This window comes from Salvelinus sp. IW2-2015, linkage group LG10, assembly GCF_002910315.2.
Source record: "Salvelinus sp. IW2-2015 linkage group LG10, ASM291031v2, whole genome shotgun sequence".
Classification (NCBI taxonomy): Eukaryota; Metazoa; Chordata; class Actinopteri; order Salmoniformes; family Salmonidae; genus Salvelinus; species Salvelinus sp. IW2-2015.
The window spans coordinates 7444722-7465985 of record NC_036850.1 but is presented as its reverse complement, the minus strand read 5'-3'; the positions used below and the strand labels follow the sequence as shown (position 1 = coordinate 7465985).

Genomic DNA, 21264 nt, shown 5'->3' with positions numbered 1-21264 from the left:
TTCATCATGAAGCTCACATGATAGTCAGCTCATTTTAATTTTGACAGGCCCATGTGACCCCTACTGCTGGCAATGTAAATGACCATATCCAGACTGTTGCCCATCAGGACACAAGACATTGGAGCACAATAAGACTTCCCTGGGGGGGATCTAATATACACCACATGTATTTACCTCAAAACTTCATTGTCTGTTTAGTGCAGGATATCTTTAGAGGAAATAATTCAAACCCCGGGACATTTCTTGAATGGTTTGAATTTGGCAGATTAAAAAAACATTTATTTTTATTTTATGTCCTAATAAGCGCAAGAATGTGTGAGCAAACAGTAAAAACAGCCAAGACACGAACATTGAAAAGTAAATCGGAAACAGTCGTTCAGTTTATCAGAACTTCCTTTTTCATTCAGCCACATCATAATAATATGTGGAAACGTACAGTACGAACAAAGTGTTCCATCTACCCAAACTTTCAGTTATCGCTGCTACTATGCTGCAACATTCCATTCATATATTTTACAGAGGGGTTAAGTGCATGTCATTAAGGAGGAAAATAGCTTTCTACAGCTGAAACGTGGCAGTTGTCTGGGACATGGCATTGTAGACGAACGTGTTGTTGAAGGGAACAAACTGACGAGTGATGAGTTTGATGGCCTCTTGTGCAGCCGATCCTAAGGAAACACATTGAAAGCATATTGAAGATCGTACATTTGCACCAACTCCAAGAAAACAAAATGTTTACCCCTAACAGAATAGTTTGAGGATCCTAGACCATAATAGGATCCAAGTACTGTAGAACTCACCTCCCAAAAAAGATGCCACTGTGTGTGGCTCAGCAGCACCATAGCGACAGCTGTTGAAGACCAAGGTAAAATGACATGTAGATTATTAAATCATGTTCCTCTCCTTGATTGATAACCTCATAGCCATTTTACAGTTAATGGAAATATTGCCGCAAATATAAAACACAAAAACTGTAGTGAGGTTTCGCAGTGGGCTGTATGTCTCATGAATTGTTAAAATGAACATTGTCTCTGCACAGAACAGCTGACTGGACACTATGCACAAAACTTACAACTCGTGGATGTAGTCATCCTTCACACTGACGTTGAGGCTGTACTCCTGCAGAAGGCTGTTCACACACAGCTTCAACTTGCTAATGTCTTCTTCTACTTGGTAATTGTAGACGCCTTCAAAAAGAGGAAAAACATGTTAACCTGCCCATCTCCAGATAGGTGACATGGCAGAACACCATTTTGGTCTGCTGTGTGCGTGACAAAACAGTTGTGCTGGAGGCAGAGCTACGCCAGCCTAGCCGTACCTGGGTAGCGGGAGTGCTGCTGATAGAAACGGTCCACAGAGCGCAACATAAGGTACAACACCATCTCGCCGTCTGCACTGTCCATGGAGCAGGCTGAGGAGAGAGAGCAGCATCTTAGAACACACTACCAACACACATTATAAAAAGGGACTCAAAAGCGAAATAGGCCAAATCAAGGAGGGAGTCTGTACGGTGTTGGACTTACTGATCTCGTCTTTATTGACCGTCTCCACGCTGTATTCTTCAGCCAGAGACCTGCAGCGCACCACCCTCAGGAAGGCAGCGTTCTTACCTGCACACCGAAACACACAGCACAAGGCCTCAACCTACTGCAGTGTTCCCTTTCATCATGGGTTCATCAAAGTGCAGCCACACTATTGTATGGCAAACATGACGCTTTGAATTATTGTTAAATGAGCTAGAGTATTCAATTTACATTCCTGCCATATTACGCGTCCTGTTCACTTTATATAYGGTTGTGTGCGCTTGTCAGAATACTCACAGAATAGTTTGATGTCGTGCTCAGATATGCTCTCTGTGGGCTTTGGCAAGGGGAAAAAAGACAAAGAAATCAACCCCCATTTAGCTTGATAATATCCGAAATCAAACCTTATTTTACAATCTATCAAAAAGGTAATAAAATGTTGATACTAATGSAGCACTACTGCTACATAAGTACTACTGCAGGAGAGTTACTATGCGTTTTTGACATTGCATGAGATGAAATATCCCAGAGACTGCAGAATAAGGTCCACATACCTTTCCAACAGACTGCAGGAGAGACTCTACATGMTTAGACACGACAGAAGCATCTTGCATTGCCTTCTCTCTATAACTGAAATCATATGCCTGCATTAATGCCCAGGTCAGGACTATGATGATTATGCCAGCAAAAAGCATACCTTGTGGAAATAAGGTTAAGGCCCAGTCAATCGTAAACAGTGGGAATTGCAGCGTCATATGGTTTGGCACATACAATTGTACCATTTAGCTATGGACATTGGTTTATTATGCAATGACTGTCCTCTCCATTATATGCCCCAACTCAAAAGCATTGAGCTGTGCTCGCTATTAACCCAAAGCAAATCATTGACTTTTTAAAATGAAAATCGGCAGCTGGCTACTTGCTATATACATGAATAATATAATCATCACTCCCTACACATTCTGGAGGTTGATGAACTTCTCTGAGTCCGCAATCATGTCTGGAATGGAGCCACGCACAGGTAGGTTTCCGCTGCCGTCGTTTTGCACAAACTCCCTCACTGCTCGCATCATCACCCAGAAGGCTGGAGTCTGCGTATAGCACAGAAAGACAGGACAGTCAGTCACGTATTAAACATACAGATAAATGATTCACAGGATGCTTCAATCATGGCCTGAGTAGACGTGTCATATTTTGATTAACCTGTGATGTAATGTCATTGCATTGCTCTCCATTGAAGAGTTYGTCAACGCCGCTCGAAATCTACAGAGATGTGAAAGGAGTTAGCAAAGTTGAGAGAGTAGCAACTTCCAGTGGTCTCATGCAACCAGCAGCACGGATTAACATAATACGGCTGAAAGGAGTGAGGGGGTTTAGGGGTGAGAAGAGCCACCTTGGTGGGGTTAAGGGCTGTGTTGACGTTCTTGATGGCCTCCTCAAAGTTCTCCTCATCCTCGGGAGTTCCCTTCTCATTCTTCAGGATTCCTAAAGAAACCAAGTATCATGAGAACACAAACCATTTACAGTCAGGCATAATCTGGATAAGATAGTGTCTGTAGACAACTAAAATGAGGTGAAAATGTAAATTACAAATTAAGTCAAGAAAAATCTGTCAAGTGAAATACCTTGCCGAATAAGCTGTTTGAAGGCCTCCTTCTCTTTGTAGTTCTTCGGTAACTGAAAATCGTGCTAGAAAAAAATAATGTATTCTTTGTCAGCGCTCTTGTACATCATAGGGTGCTGTAGAATGTGCCTTTGATTGTTGGTCACAGAAGTATTACCTCACTGAACCACTTTTCTAGGTATTTGGCAACAATGATGATCCATGGTGTATGACCGTGATCCTGCAGAACACAAGAGCATAAGAAAATACATGAACCAGGGAGGACCAAATTACAACAGTGGCCTAAAGAAAACGGCCAACAAACATGGACGACAGCCCAAACACACCTTCTTCCCCATTCCCTCCAAGTCGTAGGATTGGATGTGGCTCTTGAGTTCTGCAAAAGGTTGGTCAAGCCTCAGGTCTTCCAAGGCATTGTCTGGATGAGACTCAATCACTAGAGGGAGTGATCGCAAACAACTTGTTTGAGTGTTTTCGATTAACTGCAAGAGAACACAGTGCTTGTCACCATTACTACAGATACAGCAATAAACGCATGACTCACAAGGTGTACTATACCTGTGTGCTCCTTCACTACTAGCCTCATGTAACCGACGAGGCCATACGTTCTACACACCAAGAAAGGTACGTTTGCATTCCACAACACCGACCCCAGTCTCAAACAAGTGCTGTGAAAATAAAACAAAAACCATAATTTACATGACAAGAGAACATTTTTATACTTGATGTTACTTTGTAAGACTATCATAAATATCAAATAAAAATCTTTACATTGAAATGTATGTCGATAGATAAATGTGTAAAAATATGAGGATGAATCACACCTTTCTGGCAGCTGGACGCCAATCACCAGGGTAAACCTGTGGAAGAATTCTGGGTCGTTGTCCAAGAGCTTGTCTGGGCTCTATAATGGAAAATGAAAGACAAGATCACAATAAGACTAACAAACAAGACTTGTATCTGCTATAAGTGCTCTGCTCATTATAGAACACTCAGCAATCAATACAATCCAAGTGCACTTTGTGGACAGTGAGACATCAACGGCTACTGAACTGGTGCAGCGTTATGGTAAAGTTACACCTTGATCGGAATTAACACAGACCTAACTCTATACTCTGAGGATCCTGAAGTCAAATCTAGGCTTTTGTTTTTCTGACAATATGACAAAATCTGTGCCAGGGAAAGCTGTGACAGCCCTCTTCGGGGAGAACTGCTGAACTGCTCTTAGTTGAAAACAAACCTCCTCCACAAAGTTGCCAGATACATCAGTGTTCAGCTCCTGTAGCAGCTCTGTGGCAGCCTGGGCTCGATTCTGGAAAACCACACCATCCCAAATGACTTGTTATGACATTATGCATGCAGGTAGAGCTTAGATATTGATAGAGTAGAATATCATTAGGTTAGAATCACTTACCCTTCCTATACTGTTGCTGCTAAGAAAAAAGCTGAGTAGAAAAGAAAAGTTAATTGAAGGTAAAGACAGTATATTGTATAAAACATTTTAAGATCAAAAGCGCTTCAATGAGGTGATAACACTAGGCCTATCACTTTCTTACTTATTTCCGACGTCTTCCCCGGAGACTTTGTGTCCATCGACAATAGTGAATGCCCCAATGCCTGATGAAGAGAGCAACTAGCTTAGGTAGGCTAACCTATCATGGCGCATTCTCTTAGAGCAGTGTTTTCCACTCCTGGTCATCGGTATTTTCTAGAATCAAATATTGAAATATTTACCTGGAAGCACAAGGTTCTTGAGTATTTCAGTCCCGGATGCTGTGGAATTGATCAGGCATACGTGTGCATTTTCAAGTTCTTCTTGGCCATGGTCTCCCCACAATCTGAAATGGAGTACAGGGCATCATAACAACGGCATGTTGCTAATCTCCAATGCCTTGTTATTTAGCTGTTATCTCATCTGGTATGGTAAATAGATGAGAACAAGGAAACGTTTTTGAGATTCAGTCAGTAAACGACACCAATTCTGGCTGGTGTTGTTGAAAGTAAATGACGAGGCTAGAAGCTAACTAGCAGATAGCTGTACTATTACAGTCAGTGGGTAGCTAACTTAGCTAGCTAGTATTTCAGTGAAGACTAGTTACAGTAGTTAGCTATTATAATTGTAAAGCATGATAGCTAGCTAATTARCTGGCCGAGTTAACGTTAGCCCAAGAGAATAGACTATCAAGCATAAAGCGTTAACGTTACTGGGCTTGCTACGTTAGCTAACGTTAGCTGCAGTTTGTCAGTGGATATATATCTAACTCATGCAACGATATAAGTTTAACAAATAATTGTACAATTTGCACAGAATTTATATCCTTATATACCTCAATTGTCTATCGTATTTCTGCTCTTTAGAAGCTTTAGTCGCTGCCATGGTCCGCTTGGAGAAGAATCCCACCAGTTAATTTGATAGCTCCATTCGCTGATTCGATAGAGAGACAAGTGGGTGAACGCAGTTGTAAATTCAAAGCTGCACTTTCGATTTAACTRCAGTTGACCACCAGAGGGAGAAATAGAGAGCATTCAATCGATTCAAACCTGCGCAAAATGTTATTAATTATTTCTGCCACAGTTGCCACCACCCATTCAAACTAATCAAGGAATTTGATTTACAACACTTTTATAATATGGGTGCTGCACGGTGCCATCGTTTTTTGGCTGGTTTGTGAAAAACAATTATACCTTGACTTTGTTAATAGATTTTGAATGACATGTTATAATAAGATGTGATGTGTTCTTTTAGATGCAACTTTTTTAAATCTTGGTTATATAATCATAATTATAAACCGGGTGGTACGAGCCCTGAATGTTGATTGGCTGACAGCTGTGGTATATCAGCCATACCACGGGTATGACAAAACATTTATTTTCACTGCTCTAATTACGTTGGTTACCGTTTATAATAGCGATAAGGAACCTCAGGATTTTGAGGCATATGGCCAATATACCACGGCTAAGGGCTGTATCCAGGCAATCCGCATTGTGTCGTGGTTAAAAAACATCCCTTAGCCAGGTATATTGGTCATATACCACACCCCCTCGTGCCTTATTGCTTAAATATTAGGTATGCGTTTAAACTGGAAATGCAAAACAACACGATACCCAATGAAATATGTTCCATGCATTATCATTAAAACATGTTGTGAAACATGGTACTTCGTTAGTCCAGGGGAAAGTGTATCTTAATTGGCTGCTGTACTAGGTCTAATTATCATAAATAAGGGGGTCTTTCTTTAGATGTTTTGAAGTACAGTAACAGAAATCAAGCAGGGGGATTGAAAAGCGGGCGTGGCAAGGAAGGATCATTACGATTGCCATTCGTCGCCACCTGATCATCCTTCCCAACCTCAACTCCCAGACTTCATTAACAATGCTCACACTCCAGCACTTGTTCTTCGTCACGCCATTTATCCCATCAGTTCGTGCAGTCTGGGCTGTGAGGCGGAGTTAGTCAGCATATCGATAAGGTGAATCTAAGCGGAATCCTCGCAATGACAGGGCGTCACTGGGGATACGGAGAGGAGAACGGTAAGTAAACCTACCAACCTGGGAGAGCATCACTATGTCAGCTACTGTAGAACACACCGCATGTCAGCGCTGACCTTGTTTGGGGTCGCTCGTGCGCTGCGAATGACAGGCATTCTGGCATTTGTCTCTGCAAGACTGAATGCATATTTGATTAAATACTTTTCTGATGGCAATAGGCTATAATCACATTCATGTTTTGAACTATGTCACCTCTGACATTATTATTATAAAGCGACAGGTGACAGATTGGCTGATTCAAAAATAAAATAAAMGTTTTTGTAAAATGGTGAATGACTGGATCTCCTTTCTTTACATTACATTCTGTCATGTCCAGCTCTGACCATCTTTGTTTCTAAGGTCCAGATGCATGGCACAAAAACTATCCCATCGCCCATGGCAATCGCCAGTCTCCCATAGACATAGTTCCTGAGGACACTGTATACGATGCCAGCCTGCCTCCCATATTCGTCTCCTACGACCACTGCAACTCAATCAACATCTGCAACAACGGCCACTCTGTGACCGTAGAGTTTGATGACACCGATGACAAAACAGGTAACGGCAACAGAGGGGAAGTTATCTCTATAGACCATATAGAATGCAAACAGAAATACAAGCAGTGGTGGAAAAAGTACCCAATTGTCATACTTGAGTAAAAGTAAAGATACCTTTTAATAGAAAATGACTCAAGTAAAGGTCACCTAGTAATGTTCTACTTGTTCTACTTGAGTAAAAGTCTAAAAGTATTTGGTTTAAAATATACTTAAGTATCAAAAGTAAATGTAATTGTTAAAATATACTTAAGTATCAAAAGGCATTTCAAATTCTTATATTAAGCAAAACTACAACACTCAAACATAACTTACAAACAAAGCATGTGCGTTTAGTGAGTCCGCCAGATCAGAGGCAGTAGGGCTGACCAGGGATGTTCTGTTGATAAGTGCGTAAATTGGAACATTTTCCTGTCCTGCTAAGCATTCAAAATGTAACGAGTACTTTTGGGTGTCAACTAAAATGTATGGAGTAAAAAGTACAATATTTTCTTAAGGAATGTAGTGAAGTAAAAGTAGTCAAAAATATAAATAGTAAAGTACAAACTACATAAGTAGTACTTTAATGTATTTTTACTTAAGTACTTTACACCACTGAATACAAGCAATATTGAGATATAGTATTGTTTYGGATTCGATCATCAACCTGAGTGTGAAAGTCAGCCAGCTCAGGAGGTATTTATCACTGATGTATATAATTGTGACGGGTGGGTGGTTGTTTCTGGACACCTCCATCACTCATGACTATGACATTAGCCAACACAGCCACTGTATTGGTAAAGGGGACATCATTACGTTATGGGTACTGTGTAGTAGTACCATCATGCTACAACCACCACCCTTGCATGCACATGTGACACTTATTTAGTGGATGCAATTCTACCTACCTGCAGTATGCAGATCAATCCTTTATTACAATGTCTAGCTTACACTTTGCATGGTCTTAGTCATTGTTGTTTAGGCTTCAAAGTTCACTGACAGCAGATTCCCCACCTTCGTCCAATCTGAGCAGTGTAGTAGATTGTGGAAGCCTAATGCCCTAAATGACACAGTTTTATTGCCAGGAAACTTCAAATGTTCAATATTATCCATTGGAAATATGTTTTGGATTTGCAGACTTCATCACAACCACCATCAAAATGTGGTTGATGGATAGACCACTTAAATTTGTATATCATTGAGGCCCCTCCTACTGGACTGTATGATTGTGAGATGTGTTTTTGTGGATATAGTGAAGCCAGTATTTAACTGTAGGRGTGTCTTTCTGCCAGACCAGACATCTGACYACATCAGGTAATCTTCATAGTTGCGTCATATCTGTTTTTAAACTGACAGTCCAAGGAAACAAAGTCATTGACAAATAAAACATGAGAGCTGCCTTGCTTCTGTGGCATCAAAAGGTCATTGGAACCAAGGGTCTGAATAGAATGACAACCAAATAAGTTGGGGCTTGTACTTTGAAAAGTGGTAACTGAACTCCTACAAGAAAAAGGTGTTCTACCTCAATTATCTCGTACCCCTGCACATCGACTTGGTACTGGTACCCTGTGTATATAGCCAAGTTATTGTAAACTCATTGTGTATTTTATTCTTTTTCAGTTTTTTTCTCTCTACTTTGTTAGGAAAGGCCTGTAAGTAAGCATTTCGCTGTTAGTCTACACCAGTTGTTTACGAAGCATGTGACAAATACATTTAAAAAGGCTCTCCACAAAAGTTAAATACAAGCCATGACTGATTTTTTTCAGTCTTAACAAAAGTGTGGCTGTTTGGCTAAGGTGCAGATCACTATGAAAACAAATTCACAGAGACCAAACAAAGAAGTTCCATTCTGCATGACAGGGTCTTATGACTGATAGACTTCCCTATCCTTTCACCATCAGGGAAGGGGAAGTAGTACAGCTTCTTCACCTATGCATGCCGCAATTGTCCTGTTTCCCTTTTGTGGTTGTGTCCTTTATCGTGTGTGTGCCTTTTTTGTACATGTGTGTGTACAACTGCGGCACACAATGCCTAGTGTGTCATTAACTCAGGAAGCGTATGAACATGCTCTAAAGCACACATTACCCAGGTGCCATTCTTATCCACCCAACCGTTTCATGCGGATKAATTATTAGACGCATTAAAAAAGTCACGACCCGGGCTGATTGAAACAGAAATGCAGGATCAATTTTATAAATGTCAACAGACAATTTGTCCATTCGACATGGTGTGATCATTTTTTGGAGGTAAAATGTATTATGCGAGAAATGGCGGAAACGTCTTTGTGCAAATATTGATCTAATAACCATCATATCGAAGCAAACGTGGAGTCGCRTGATGATATGTTGTGTGGTCCTCCCACAATGACTCAGGAAAGCATGCAGTTTGTTAGGCTACTGATAAAATAAGTTAYGATGAACTTCACAGGGTGGTAAAGTGCACAGTGATGCGCTTGATTAGGGTTGCAAAGCTACCAAAGTTTACCGAAGTTACCGGAATCTTCAGTATTTTATTTATTTTTATTTAACCTTTGTTTAACTAAACAAGTCAGTTAAGAACAAATTCTTATTTATAATGACTGCCTACCAAAAGGCAGAAAACCTCCTACGGGGACGGGGGCTGGAATTAAAAATAAAAACAAAAATATAGGGTAAGAGAGAACACTACATAAAGAGAAACCTAAGACAACAACATGGCAGCAACACATGACAACGCAGCTTGGTAGCAACACAACATGGCAGTAGCACAACATGGTAGCAGCACAACATGGTAGCAGCACAAAACATGGCACAGACAACAGCACAAAGGGCAAGAATACCATTTTTGTAAATACCAGAAAATATAGGCCAATCTATTGTAAAACATTTTATATGAATATGTTTAAAAAAATGTTTTATGTATAGTAATTCAAAATATATATCGGTCTCCATATTGTCCATGAATTTCTTGTAGATAGACGTATGGTTCAAGAGGAAATATACTAATTAATWAAAAAAAACATCTAATCAACAATACCATTGTTTTTTATAAACTCTGCAAGTCCAACAATTGACTTTTTTATAACTGCCACCAGTTTGACAAKAATTACATTGACAAGAAATACACACTGACATAGCCAAATAAATGAGTGATTTTCTTTTTATAAAGGATATTTCATGCTGARACCCTCGTATTAAACACCAATGGTATTCACAAAGTTGATGGTTTATTTTTAGGATCATGTTTTATTGCTCTGTCATTGTATGTTTTATTTGAAAATCTTAATTATATCACATGTAAAATATATGAAWAGGCCACACAGAGGGCCAGAGATAATTAGACACCTCAAAAAAATCAGAAGTACCTAAAAGGGCCACTAGATGTCTTGTGATAGATTACATCAAATCCTTGCAAGATTCACATTCTGGTAGTTTAATGGTAATATTACTTGCCTTTGCAACACTAAGCTTGATGCTCCTTTCCAATAAATATCGAGGGTCTTATTCTGGTGACATGATGATCGACTCTTGGCTGCCCTTGGACAAATAAAAATAATCTGTCTCTTATCCATAATAATCTCATGTAGGTAGACTGCCAGAACTGTGTCTGCCAGCTGTTGGCTAGAGCACACGTGACAAGACCAGAGTGGGCACATTTGCTATATAACGCAACAGTTTTTGTGACAAAACCATCAGTAGAGTTGAAAATGCGATGGAAACCCATTTAACTTGTATTTATTTTATTAGGTACATGGGAATTTCACTATAAAAGTTATTTTAATGTGCACCATGTCATCACGCACACAATACGTCTGTTTGATGGAAACCCATCTCTGGTGGGAAAATKATTTCAGAAAATTAGCATAAAAATCTGTCACCAATTCGATGGAAGGAAACCTAGTTTGTGACATTCCGATCTCTGGCATTCTCTTCATCTGCCATCACAAAGATCTCGCTGTGTGTGTGTATATGGGTACACTGTGTGCACCTGTGTGTGCTTTGCATGGCTTGGCTCCAGTGGTATCAGACAGAATTTGTCACTTACTGCCCTGTCCTACACTGTCACTAACAGAGCCCAGCCCAGACAATGTCTATCCTGGGGCCCTTATCCCCAGCACCACCCCAATTAGACCAATTAGTTACAGGACAAATCCTAGGCATATCAGGACGCATGCTCAGAATACACTYTCATTTGTTTTATGTCAGGGAAAGTAAGCCCTTCATGAGGACATACTTGTTGTAATACATTACCTGTTTAGCCAAATTAGGAGGAGTAGTAAACAATGTGGTTGCAGGGCAAGGTGCCTTATGTGTCTGTCACAGTGTCATTGATCTGTATCAGCTTAGCGAGAGGGATCTAATGAGCAGTGGCAGGTGTAGCCAGGTTGAGTCGCTCTACCAGGCCTGGCATGTGGTGGTTCCTGCCTGCCTGTCTAGTGTGTTGTGCCAGGCATAGGAGCATAGAGGCATGGCAGTGGCTGGCTGGCTGACTCTCGTCCTCTGCCCCGACAGTAATCAGGGCAGGCCCCCTTGACAACGCCTACCGGCTGAAACAGTTCCACTTCCACTGGGGCAGGAAGGGCAGCCACGGCTCAGAGCACACCGTCCGAGGGAAGACCTACGCTTCAGAGGTGAGCGTTTCTCCCTCCTAATCACCCAGACGGAGCCTAGGTAACCACATCTGCCCCGACATGCAGTGCATTCGGAAAGTATTCAGACCCCTTGACTTTTTCCACATTTCTTTACGTTGCAGCCGTATTCTAAAATAGATTAAATTGTTTTTTTTACCCTCATCAATCTACACATCATTTCCCATAGCAAAAACAAGTCTTGACATTAAAAAAAGGAAATATCAAATTACGTAAGTATTCAGACCCTTTACTCAGTACTTTGTTGAAGCACCTTTGGCAGCGATTACAGCCTCGAGTCTTCTTGGGTATGACGTTACAAGCTTGGCACACCTGTATTTGTATTTGAGTTTCTCCCATTCTTCTTTGCAGATCCTCTCAAGCTCTGTCAGGTTGGATGAGGAGCGTTGCTGCACAGCTATTTTCAGGTCTCTCCAGAGATGTTTGATCGGGTTCAAGTCCGGGCTCTGTCTGGGCYACTCAAGGACATTCAGAGACTTGTCCTGAAGTCACTCCTGCGTTGTCTTGGCTGTGTGTTTAGGGTCGTTGTCCTGTTGGAAGGTGAACCTTCGYCCCAGTCTGAGGTCCTGAGTGCTCTGGAGCAGGTTTTCATCAAGGATCCTTTWGTACTTTGCCMCGYTCATCTTTCCCTCGATTCTTACTAGCCACCCAGTCCCTGCTGCTGAAAAACATCCTCACAGCATGATGCTGCCACCACCACGCTTCACCGTAGGGATTGGTGCCAGGTTTYCTCCAGACGTGACGCTTSGCATGATGTGAGAGTCCTTCAGGTGCCTTTTGGCAAACTACAAGCGGGCTGTCATGTGCCTTTTACTGAGGAGTGGCTTCCATCTGGCTGCAGAGATGGTTGTCCTTCTGGAAGGTTCTCCCATCTCCACAGAGGAACTCTGGAGCTCTGTTAGAATAACCATCAAGTTCTTGGTCACATCCTTGACCTGGCAAATCTGGTGCAGTCCATGAGGAGGAGATGCACTGCAGAACTTAATGCAGCTGGTGGCCACACTAGATAGTGACTGTTACTTTTGAWTTTGACCCCCCCTTTGTTCAGGGACACATTATTCMATTTCTGTTAGTCACAGGTCTGTGGAACTTGTTCAGTTTATGTCTCAGTTGTTGAATCTTGTTATGTTCATACAAATATTTACACATGTTAAGTTTGCTGAAAATTAATGCAGTTGACAGTGAGAGGACGTTTATTTTTTTGCTGAGTTTAATTCTGTTTTTGATTTTTAATACATTTGCAAAAATGTGCTTTGTCGTTATGGGGTATTGTGTGTAGATTGATGAAGGGGGGGGGGGAATAATTTAATAGATTTTTAGAATAGGGCTGTAACGTAACAAAATGTGGAAAAAGTCAAGGGGTCTGAATACTTTCCGACTGCACTGTACATCTGCATCTATATTTGCCAAGAAGTAGTTTTCCCTTCTCTGGTTCGATTGACCTCTGTACTAGGCAACTGGTTTGTTTAGTACCTGAGAYGAAGCTGTGTTTCCCTGAATGTGGGTGCTTGGCTCAGGCTTGTCCCTAACCCTGCTGCCCCTCCTCCCTGTTTCCTCCTGCAGCTTCATCTGGTGCACTGGAACGCAGACAAGTACAAGACATTTGGGGAGGCAGCGGCAGCCCCCGATGGACTGGCTGTCCTTGGCGTCTTTTTAGAGGTGAGAGGATCTCCCCCGGGTACCCCACATACCACTCCCCACATCAGCCAGCAGCTGTTTATCTGTCAGCCAGTAAATTGCTTTGGAATTTAATCTCTTTCTGCTTCACCAGGGCTGTTTAACAGGGATTAGACTGAAGATCAGCAATCACTGAAGGAACAATGTAGAAACATGTTATGATTTTATGTCTGAACAGAGAGGACGAAAACATTTTACTCGTGTTTGTGTTGAAAATTGTTCAGTCATACCAGTACCATGTGGAAAATATGTGGCACATTTYTATAGACAATGTATTTACATAATACAAAGTATAAAATGTATGTGTTTATGAAATATCTTATTGATAACACATTGACGTATACACTGACCGTACAAAACACTAGGAACACCTGCTTTTCCCATGACACTGACCAGGTGAATCCAGGTGAAAGATATTGTCACTTGTTGAATCCACTTCAATCAGTGTAGATGAAGGGGAGGAGACAGGTTAAAGAGATTTTTAAGCCTTGAGAAAATTGAGATGTGAATGGTGTGTGTGTGCGATTTGACGGTGAAAGGCCGAGACAAAATATTTAAGTGTCTTTGAATGGGGTATGGCAGTGGGTACCAGGAGGCAAAAGGGGGTGCAACTCAATATTAGGAAGGTCTTCCTAATGTTTTGTACACTGAGTGTGCATACAGTGCATGATGGTCAAAAAAAAACATTTCAGTATATCATTGTGGCAATGTGTGTATGTGTAATCTACTGTAATATATTTAGAATGTTTATGGAAAACATCATATTTTCTCAGATATGACAATCTGTTTGGGCTAATGTTTGAATGTTGAGCTAAGAAGGGAAGGTGTTTTGTTTACAGATCGGAGATGAACACAGAGGTTTACACAAGATAACAGATGCTTTATACATGGTGAAGTTTAAGGTAAGTCTGACATAATGCAAAAGAATGATTCACCTAACGAGTGACTCGAATGATTCAACAGGGCATTTGATAAAAGACTCATCTGAAGTGTAGCATAATCCATATTTCTCATGCCCTTCTTTGTTCTATTTGCACCCAGGGAAGAGTTGCAGATTTCAAAGGTTTCAATCCCAAGTGCCTCCTACCTAACAGCCTACACTTCTGGACCTACCCGGGTTCACTGACCACGCCACCTCTTCACGAGAGTGTCACCTGGATCGTTCTGAAGGAGCCAATCATAGTCTCGGAGAAACAGGTGGGAGCCCTCGCCATCTGATAGGGGTGAATCAGTACTACCAGTATGGAGATATCTCTGCTTATGGAAATGTGGGGTCTCCGCTTAGGGAAACCACAGTGAACCACTGCTTTTGTCATGATGTAAATTATGAACCATTTGAATGACAGGCGTCTGCCCTGGCGGTGGGTGCTCTGCCCTTCCTCTGCCCTTCCTCCAAAAGCTCAAGAGAGAAAAAGGCACTGAGGGTTTTACACTGATTTATGTGGGAGTGTCTGTTGAAGTAATTATTCTGAAACACTGAAATTGACAAGTAAAACTATGCCAAGGTTCACTTTGATGGCTCACTTGCAACACTATGGCTGCGTTGTGACAGCCCAATTGTGATATTTTCTCCACTAATTGGTCTTTTGACCAATCACATCAGATATTTTCAGATCAGCTCTGAAAAAGATCTGATTGCTCAAAATATCGATTAGTGATAAAAAAAAWTATCAGAATTGGGCTGCCTGTGTAAACGAACCCTATCTGTTTTACAATATACCAATTCATTCCTCTCCTCTTCATGGTTAATGATTTGAAACATCAATGTGAAGGCTTTATGACCACCAGTGACTGAGCTGGGGCTGTCCTTGAGCCGTCTTTGATGTTACTGTGGCTGGGCTTTCTCCAGACGGAGGGCTTTGATTGGAGGATGCCAGTGCAGTAGGCTCAGCCATGTCTTTGAGTGGATTACTGCATGTGTGGTTTGGATGCCATGCAGTCCCTCTGTGTGTGAGGGCCTGCTGTAATCCTAGTGGGAACCCTAGATTTGAAAGTCTTTGTGGATCCAGGTGTCACAAGTCACAGCTTAAGCTCCATTCAAACAGTGGGCATTACCCCGGAGCTCGTGACAGTCATGCACACACCGAGATTCTTTACTATGTAGCTGTGCAGTGCATATTCTCTGAATTACTGTAGGCTAGATTCTCACTTTGCAGGTGCTCATATAGCTTGAAAAAAGATTGAGACTATTATCTACTCTAATGGCGTAATTGGCTAATATACCATTTCATTCATTTTTAAATATTTACAATACACGTAGGAGTTCTAATTCATTCAAACCACATGTTTTTGTAGCTAAATGGCTAATTGAATACCCATTTATTAACCCAGAGAGATGAACTTGTCGTCTTTTTCCCCAGTTGTTTTATTAACATTAATCATGAAGGAATTAGGCTACAGGCTTAGGGCAATAAGTGAATACTGTGTTAGGGATATGGAGCAGTAGACTGTTTCTTTGATGAAGTCGGGGTGCATTCCCAGCTCTGCTCAATTATACATTGGTGGAAAAAGTACCCAACCGTCATACTTGAGTAAAAGTAAAAAATACCTTAATAGAAAATGACTCAAGTAAAAGTCACCCAGTAAAATACTCCTTGAGTAGAAGTCTAAAAGTATTTGGTTTTAAATACACTTAAGTATCAAAAGTAAATGTAATTGCTAAAATATACTTAAGTATCAAAAGCAAAAGTATAAATCATTTCAAATTCCTTATTAAGCAAACCAGATGGCATCGTTTTTTAAATGTACGGAAAGCCAGGGGCAGACTCCAACATTGACATCATTTGCAAGCGAAGCATGCATGTTTAGTGAGTCCGCCAGATCAGAGGCCGTATGGATGACCAGGGATGTTCTGTTGATAAGTTTGTGCTTTTGGGTGTCAAGGAAAATGTAAAAAATATAAATACTAAAGTACAGATACCCCCAAAAAACAACTTAAGTAAAAATACTTTAAAGTACTACTTAATACTTTACGCCACTGCCATTATAACAGGCTGTTTACCAGGAAGGTGACTGCATGCCTTCCAGGTCCCCTCCTGGGCTGGCCCTGTTTTGTGTTCTCAGCTTTTTTTTCAATGGCACTGGGAAACGTAATTAAAGTCAGCTTTGGCCCATCGGCATGCGGTCTGCATACCTCTGTTCCTGGCCTGGCTGACTGGGCTGGGCCTGGGGGCACGGGCCTGCTCCCTCGCCCTTAGTGTAGGACTCCGGGGCACAATCCTTTGATCCCTGGGAGCTGATTAACATGATGGATGGAAACGTTTTGGCCTTTTTTAATTGTGAAATTCTTTGGGGATACTCAGCAGGGAAAAGCCCTTCTTACGTAAGAGGCTATTATGATGTTTTTCCTCCCTCAGACACTGCAGGCAGGGGCTATAAGGTGTTTCTGTCTGTCTCCAAACATCTCTCCACAGATGGGAAAGTTCAGGATGCTGCTCTTCAGCGGAGAGGAGGAAGAGAGCAGGAAATGCATGGAGAACAACTTCCGACCCCCTCAACCCCTGAAAGGCAGGAAGGTGCTAGCATCCTTTGACTAACGTGACTGCAAATAACCTCCAGGTGGCATAGACTACATGTGGTCTATTATATGCCAGAGTGAATGTCTGAATAGCGTTTATTCTCAACTTTGAATATCCTGGTCTGAGTTTTTTACTACTGCTGATGAACATAGAACAAGGGGTGTGAAACATCACATCTCCCTCGACTGGTCAATTGTTTTCAACCGCACTTTAATTGAATGTCAGAAGCGGATATCAACGTTTTGAATCAGTCTTTATGACTACTATGCGCCCTCTGCACAGCTCTATATTTTTAAACATAGTAGTGATCTGTGACATTTTTATGAAGTGAAAGATATTGCTCACATAGCCATCCAGACATTGCCTTGACAGAACAGCGTAGTGTATGTAACTCTGTAGCGAATAATTGATCTGATTGAATTTTGTTTGAAGATGTACAACGTGGCCTCAAATGGGTGTAGTGAAAAGCGTTTAACAGTCCCCCTCCACACACACTGTCCAYCCAGTGGATTGTTGTTGTTGAGGCTGCTAGTGTTTCTATGCAAGGTGCTATATATTCTTCCCAAGGGTTTAGCCACACCATTGGAAGATGACGCCAGTGCTCTGTAACATGTCGTCTGAATCCTGGTGGTAACCTATGTTGATCCATATTTAGCTTGGCTTTTGCAACTGGATCCACCTCGTCCTAGTTGCCATAGATCCTTTAACACAACACTCACAAATGTGGGTGGAATTGGAGTAGCGAGCGGCTGCCAAATCTCAATTGCTCAACTGTAAATGAAGAGTTTACGCCGTACTTTCCCCGTGCCCTGACAGCCCAGTGATTGAGGGAACGGCACTAGGGCACTCTCTCAGCTGTACATCAGCTTTAAAGATGCCAAGTATACGCTGAATAGGGTATTGAGCTCATATTGGGTTAAAATAGTTCCACTTTCGAGAAATGAAGGAGAGGGTGTACACATACAGTAAATTCTGTATGTCAATGAGACACTTCTGTAATGGGTTTATGTCCATGTCTTTGTGCTGCTCATTTCTCCTGTGCCACAGAACAGCCTCCTCCCTACAGTCTGTTCCTACACTACTGTACGGTGTGTTCCAAGCAGGGTGATTTTTCAATTCTTTTACGATAATGGAAGGTCTCAGTAAGTTAGGGTCATAATAATTAATAGAGCCCCAGGGTAGCGGCAGTTGTAAGAGAAATTGCTCCTCTGTCCTCTTGGTGTGTTTGAGTTATGGTAGTTTTAAGTAATGCTGTTCAATAGATAGAGGTGGACTTTACCAATATGGACAAACTGGTAGGGGGACACGCTCTGCCTTGTCCTACCCATGGGAATTAAGGCTTGGAACTGGCACTTGAGTTATCTATTTCAAACAATTGATATTATACAATATGAGAAGCGTTATTTATGAAATATTTACAATGTGAATCATTTTGCATGAACTGGTAACTATTTAATTGACTTATTGTTTTTTTTGTGTGAATTGTAGCTCTTACAAATATTAGATTGATTCAGTACTGTTGTTGTTTCAGAAACAAAAGATGTGATGAAAGAATGTATCAAACTTTTCGTTACCATTTAAAAGGCTTGTGTGGAATATACAGATGAACTTAAATAGTATGTATTGTTTTATGACTAGTTCAAGTGTGGGTCCCAGAATTAGTTGTCACTGCTGCCACCATGTGGTCTAACAGAGAGCTGAGAAGTAAGCGTTTGAAAAAAGTTCCCATTGAGCCCCAAGCAAGTACAAAATGCATTACAGTGGATAACTATTAAACACCAACATGTATGGTTTTTGCTGTCCGTTCATGACTCAGCGGAAACATGTCAGTCGGTCCACTGAAATCAGTAAACACAACAGTATACATGATCACTGATTTTCTTGACAGCCATTGATTTATGAGGAATTTCAGTATGGAACGAACCTTGAACCTGGTACAAATGTATGTCAACGTGTTCAGAGATAAAGCTTCTCAAGACTCAATGTTTAAACTCGGCCTCACTAATCAGAAGCTGTGCGGATACGTAAAKGTAATCAGTGCGCCCCTCAGCCCAGAGGTGAGAGAACAGAGACACCGGTCAGTGATTGACGTGCTTGTTCACTGATATATCAAATCAAACTTTATTAGTCACATGCGCCGAATACAACAGGTGTAGACCTTACAGGGGAAATGCTTACTTACAAGCCCTTAACCAACAGTGCAGTTCAAGAAATACTTAAGAAAATATTTACCCCAAAAACTAAAGTAACAAAATAACGAGGCTATATACAGGGGGTACCGGTACCGAGTCAATGTGCGGGGGTACAGGTTAGTCGAGGTAATTTGTACCTGTAGCTAGGGGTAAAGTGACTATGCATAGATAATAAACAGCGAGTAGCAGCAGTGTAAAAACAAATATGGGGGGGGKKKYMAWKKWAAWWRKYCMGGTGGCCATTTGATTAATTGTTCAGCAGTCTTATGGCTTTGGGGTAGAAGCTGTTAAGGAGTCTTTTGGTCCTTGTCTTGGCGCTCCTGTACTGCTTGCCGTGCGGTAGCAGAGAGGACTGTCTATGACTTGGGTGACTGGAGTCTTTCCTCTGACCCCGCCTAGTATATAGGTCCTGGATGGCAGGAAGCTTGGCCCCATGCACTGAGCCGTAAGCACCGCCCTCTGTAGCGCCTTATGGTCAGGTGCTTAGCAGTTGCCATACCAGGCGGTGATGCACAGCACACAGTTGTGATTTCTTGCGTAGCTCCAGGCTGGTAGAGCCGTCTGGCCAAGAGCTTGCTCCTGAGTGATTGTGCTGTGTGAGGGATATTCAAAACACTCAGGCCCTCCATTTAGTAATCACCCCAAGGCTCATTTCATCTCTCCCAGACACCTGCTAATGAACGTACTGAGAGGACTCTTTTAGCTGTTTGCCTTGAGCCAGGCTGTCACTCTGCCACCTTCATTTCCATAACCAGCGTTGCACAACAACCACGGACCACTACTTCAGATGCACCAGGCTCAAGGCAGGACAGGGGATTTAACACACCATAACAACACCACCTTACTGCAGACAGAAACAGGCTGTCTTAGGCCTCCCTGCATTGCAGTGCTAGAGGCGTCCCTACAGACCCGGGTTCGATCTCGGGCTGTATCACAMCCAGCCGTGATCGGGAGTCCCATARGGCGGCACACAATTGGCCCAGTGTCGYCCGGGTTAGSGGAGGGTTTCGCTGGGAGGGCTTTACTTGGMTCATTGCACTCTAGCAACTCCTTGTGGTGGGCTAGGCGCCTGCAGGCTGACCTCTGTCGTCCAGGTGAACGTTGTTTCCTCTGACACATTGGTGCGGCTGGCTTCCAGGTTCAGCGGGAAGCACGGTTTGGCGGGTCAGATTTCGGAGGACGCATAACTCGACCTTCGCCTCCCGAGCCTGTTGGGGAGTTGCAGCGACAAGATAAAAATAGATGTATATTTGCTGGGGAAAGGAGTGTCCATGTACCTTTTTTAAAAGGCATCTGCAACGGTCTGTGTGGACTGCAGGGGTGCACTGATAATGATCATGGTGCAGGGTGCCTCTTGCATCTATCTGTCCTGTTACTACATTATGACACTGGTGACACCTCTAGACTCCCGACGTACATCCATTTACCAGTAGAAACTGCAATGGGAACCTAATCTCTGGAATCCCAGATTTAGGGCAACCACACTAGTATGCTGAAACATCGGTGACATTGTGGCAATCCGTGGAACCCAGCAGCCTACCACTACATCTGTATTCAACTTTAAAGATGTCCACAAGGTAGCAGCATTTACCATCACATACAACAGGAGTGCTCCGACAAGACTTTGAGACTGATTCAATTTGAAGAGCCTGTGATGCCATGTAGAGCTTTATACTAAGAGACCATATTTAACCTCAGGTTTCACTGCATCATGAACATGTTTTATACCCCCAGTGTTGAAAACTGTGACAACTGTCTGAAATAAAAAATGGACCACAAATAAACTGTAATAAACTGCTTCACAATCTGCATTGCTTGCTGTTTGGGGTTTTATGCTGGGTTTCTGTACAGCACTTTGTGACATCGGCTGACGTAAAAAGGGCTTTATAAATACATTTGATTGATGGATAGTATGTAGTCTATTGCTAGAACTGACATGCTTTAGTACACTATTTCCTGTAGGGGTTATTACTTGACCAACGTCAAACTATTTGGTAGTGGTAGTACTTCTCTAAATAGACATGTCTTTGTCTGAGTAGGCT

The 21264-nt window shown here is 42.0% G+C and overlaps 2 protein-coding genes across 2 annotated transcripts; one reads left to right on the top strand and one right to left on the bottom strand.

Moving 5' to 3' along the window:
- Positions 1–248: 248 nt before the first annotated feature.
- LOC111969237 (NEDD8-activating enzyme E1 regulatory subunit) lies at positions 249–5606 on the bottom strand. Its single transcript, XM_023995248.2, has 20 exons — positions 5475–5606; positions 4882–4985; positions 4704–4764; positions 4562–4592; positions 4388–4459; positions 3972–4051; positions 3706–3815; positions 3474–3583; positions 3305–3367; positions 3149–3212; positions 2917–3008; positions 2727–2786; positions 2481–2614; positions 2078–2153; positions 1821–1860; positions 1524–1610; positions 1319–1411; positions 1073–1187; positions 801–850; positions 249–668 (listed from the first exon to the last, which is right to left on the bottom strand). The coding sequence occupies exons 1-20, from the start codon at positions 5522–5524 to the stop codon at positions 559–561; spliced, it is 1602 nt and encodes a 533-aa protein (XP_023851016.1). The 5' UTR covers positions 5525–5606; the 3' UTR covers positions 249–558.
- Positions 5607–6342: 736 nt separating this feature from the next.
- Positions 6343–18823, top strand: LOC111969236 (carbonic anhydrase 7-like). Its single transcript, XM_023995247.2, has 7 exons — positions 6343–6678; positions 7036–7233; positions 11699–11817; positions 13399–13494; positions 14352–14414; positions 14554–14709; positions 16926–18823. Exons 1-7 carry the CDS (start codon positions 6642–6644, stop codon positions 17046–17048), a joined length of 792 nt encoding a protein of 263 aa, XP_023851015.1. The 5' UTR covers positions 6343–6641; the 3' UTR covers positions 17049–18823.
- Positions 18824–21264: the final 2441 nt, after the last annotated feature.

Coding starts and splice junctions, on each gene's coding strand:
- LOC111969236 (XM_023995247.2), top strand. CDS start 6,642: ATGACAGGGCGTCACTGGGGATACGGAGAGGAGAACG. Junction 11,818..13,398: donor GGAAGACCTACGCTTCAGAG/GTGAGCGTTTCT, acceptor TTCCTCCTGCAG/CTTCATCTGGTGCACTGGAA. Junction 14,415..14,553: donor TATACATGGTGAAGTTTAAG/GTAAGTCTGACA, acceptor ATTTGCACCCAG/GGAAGAGTTGCAGATTTCAA.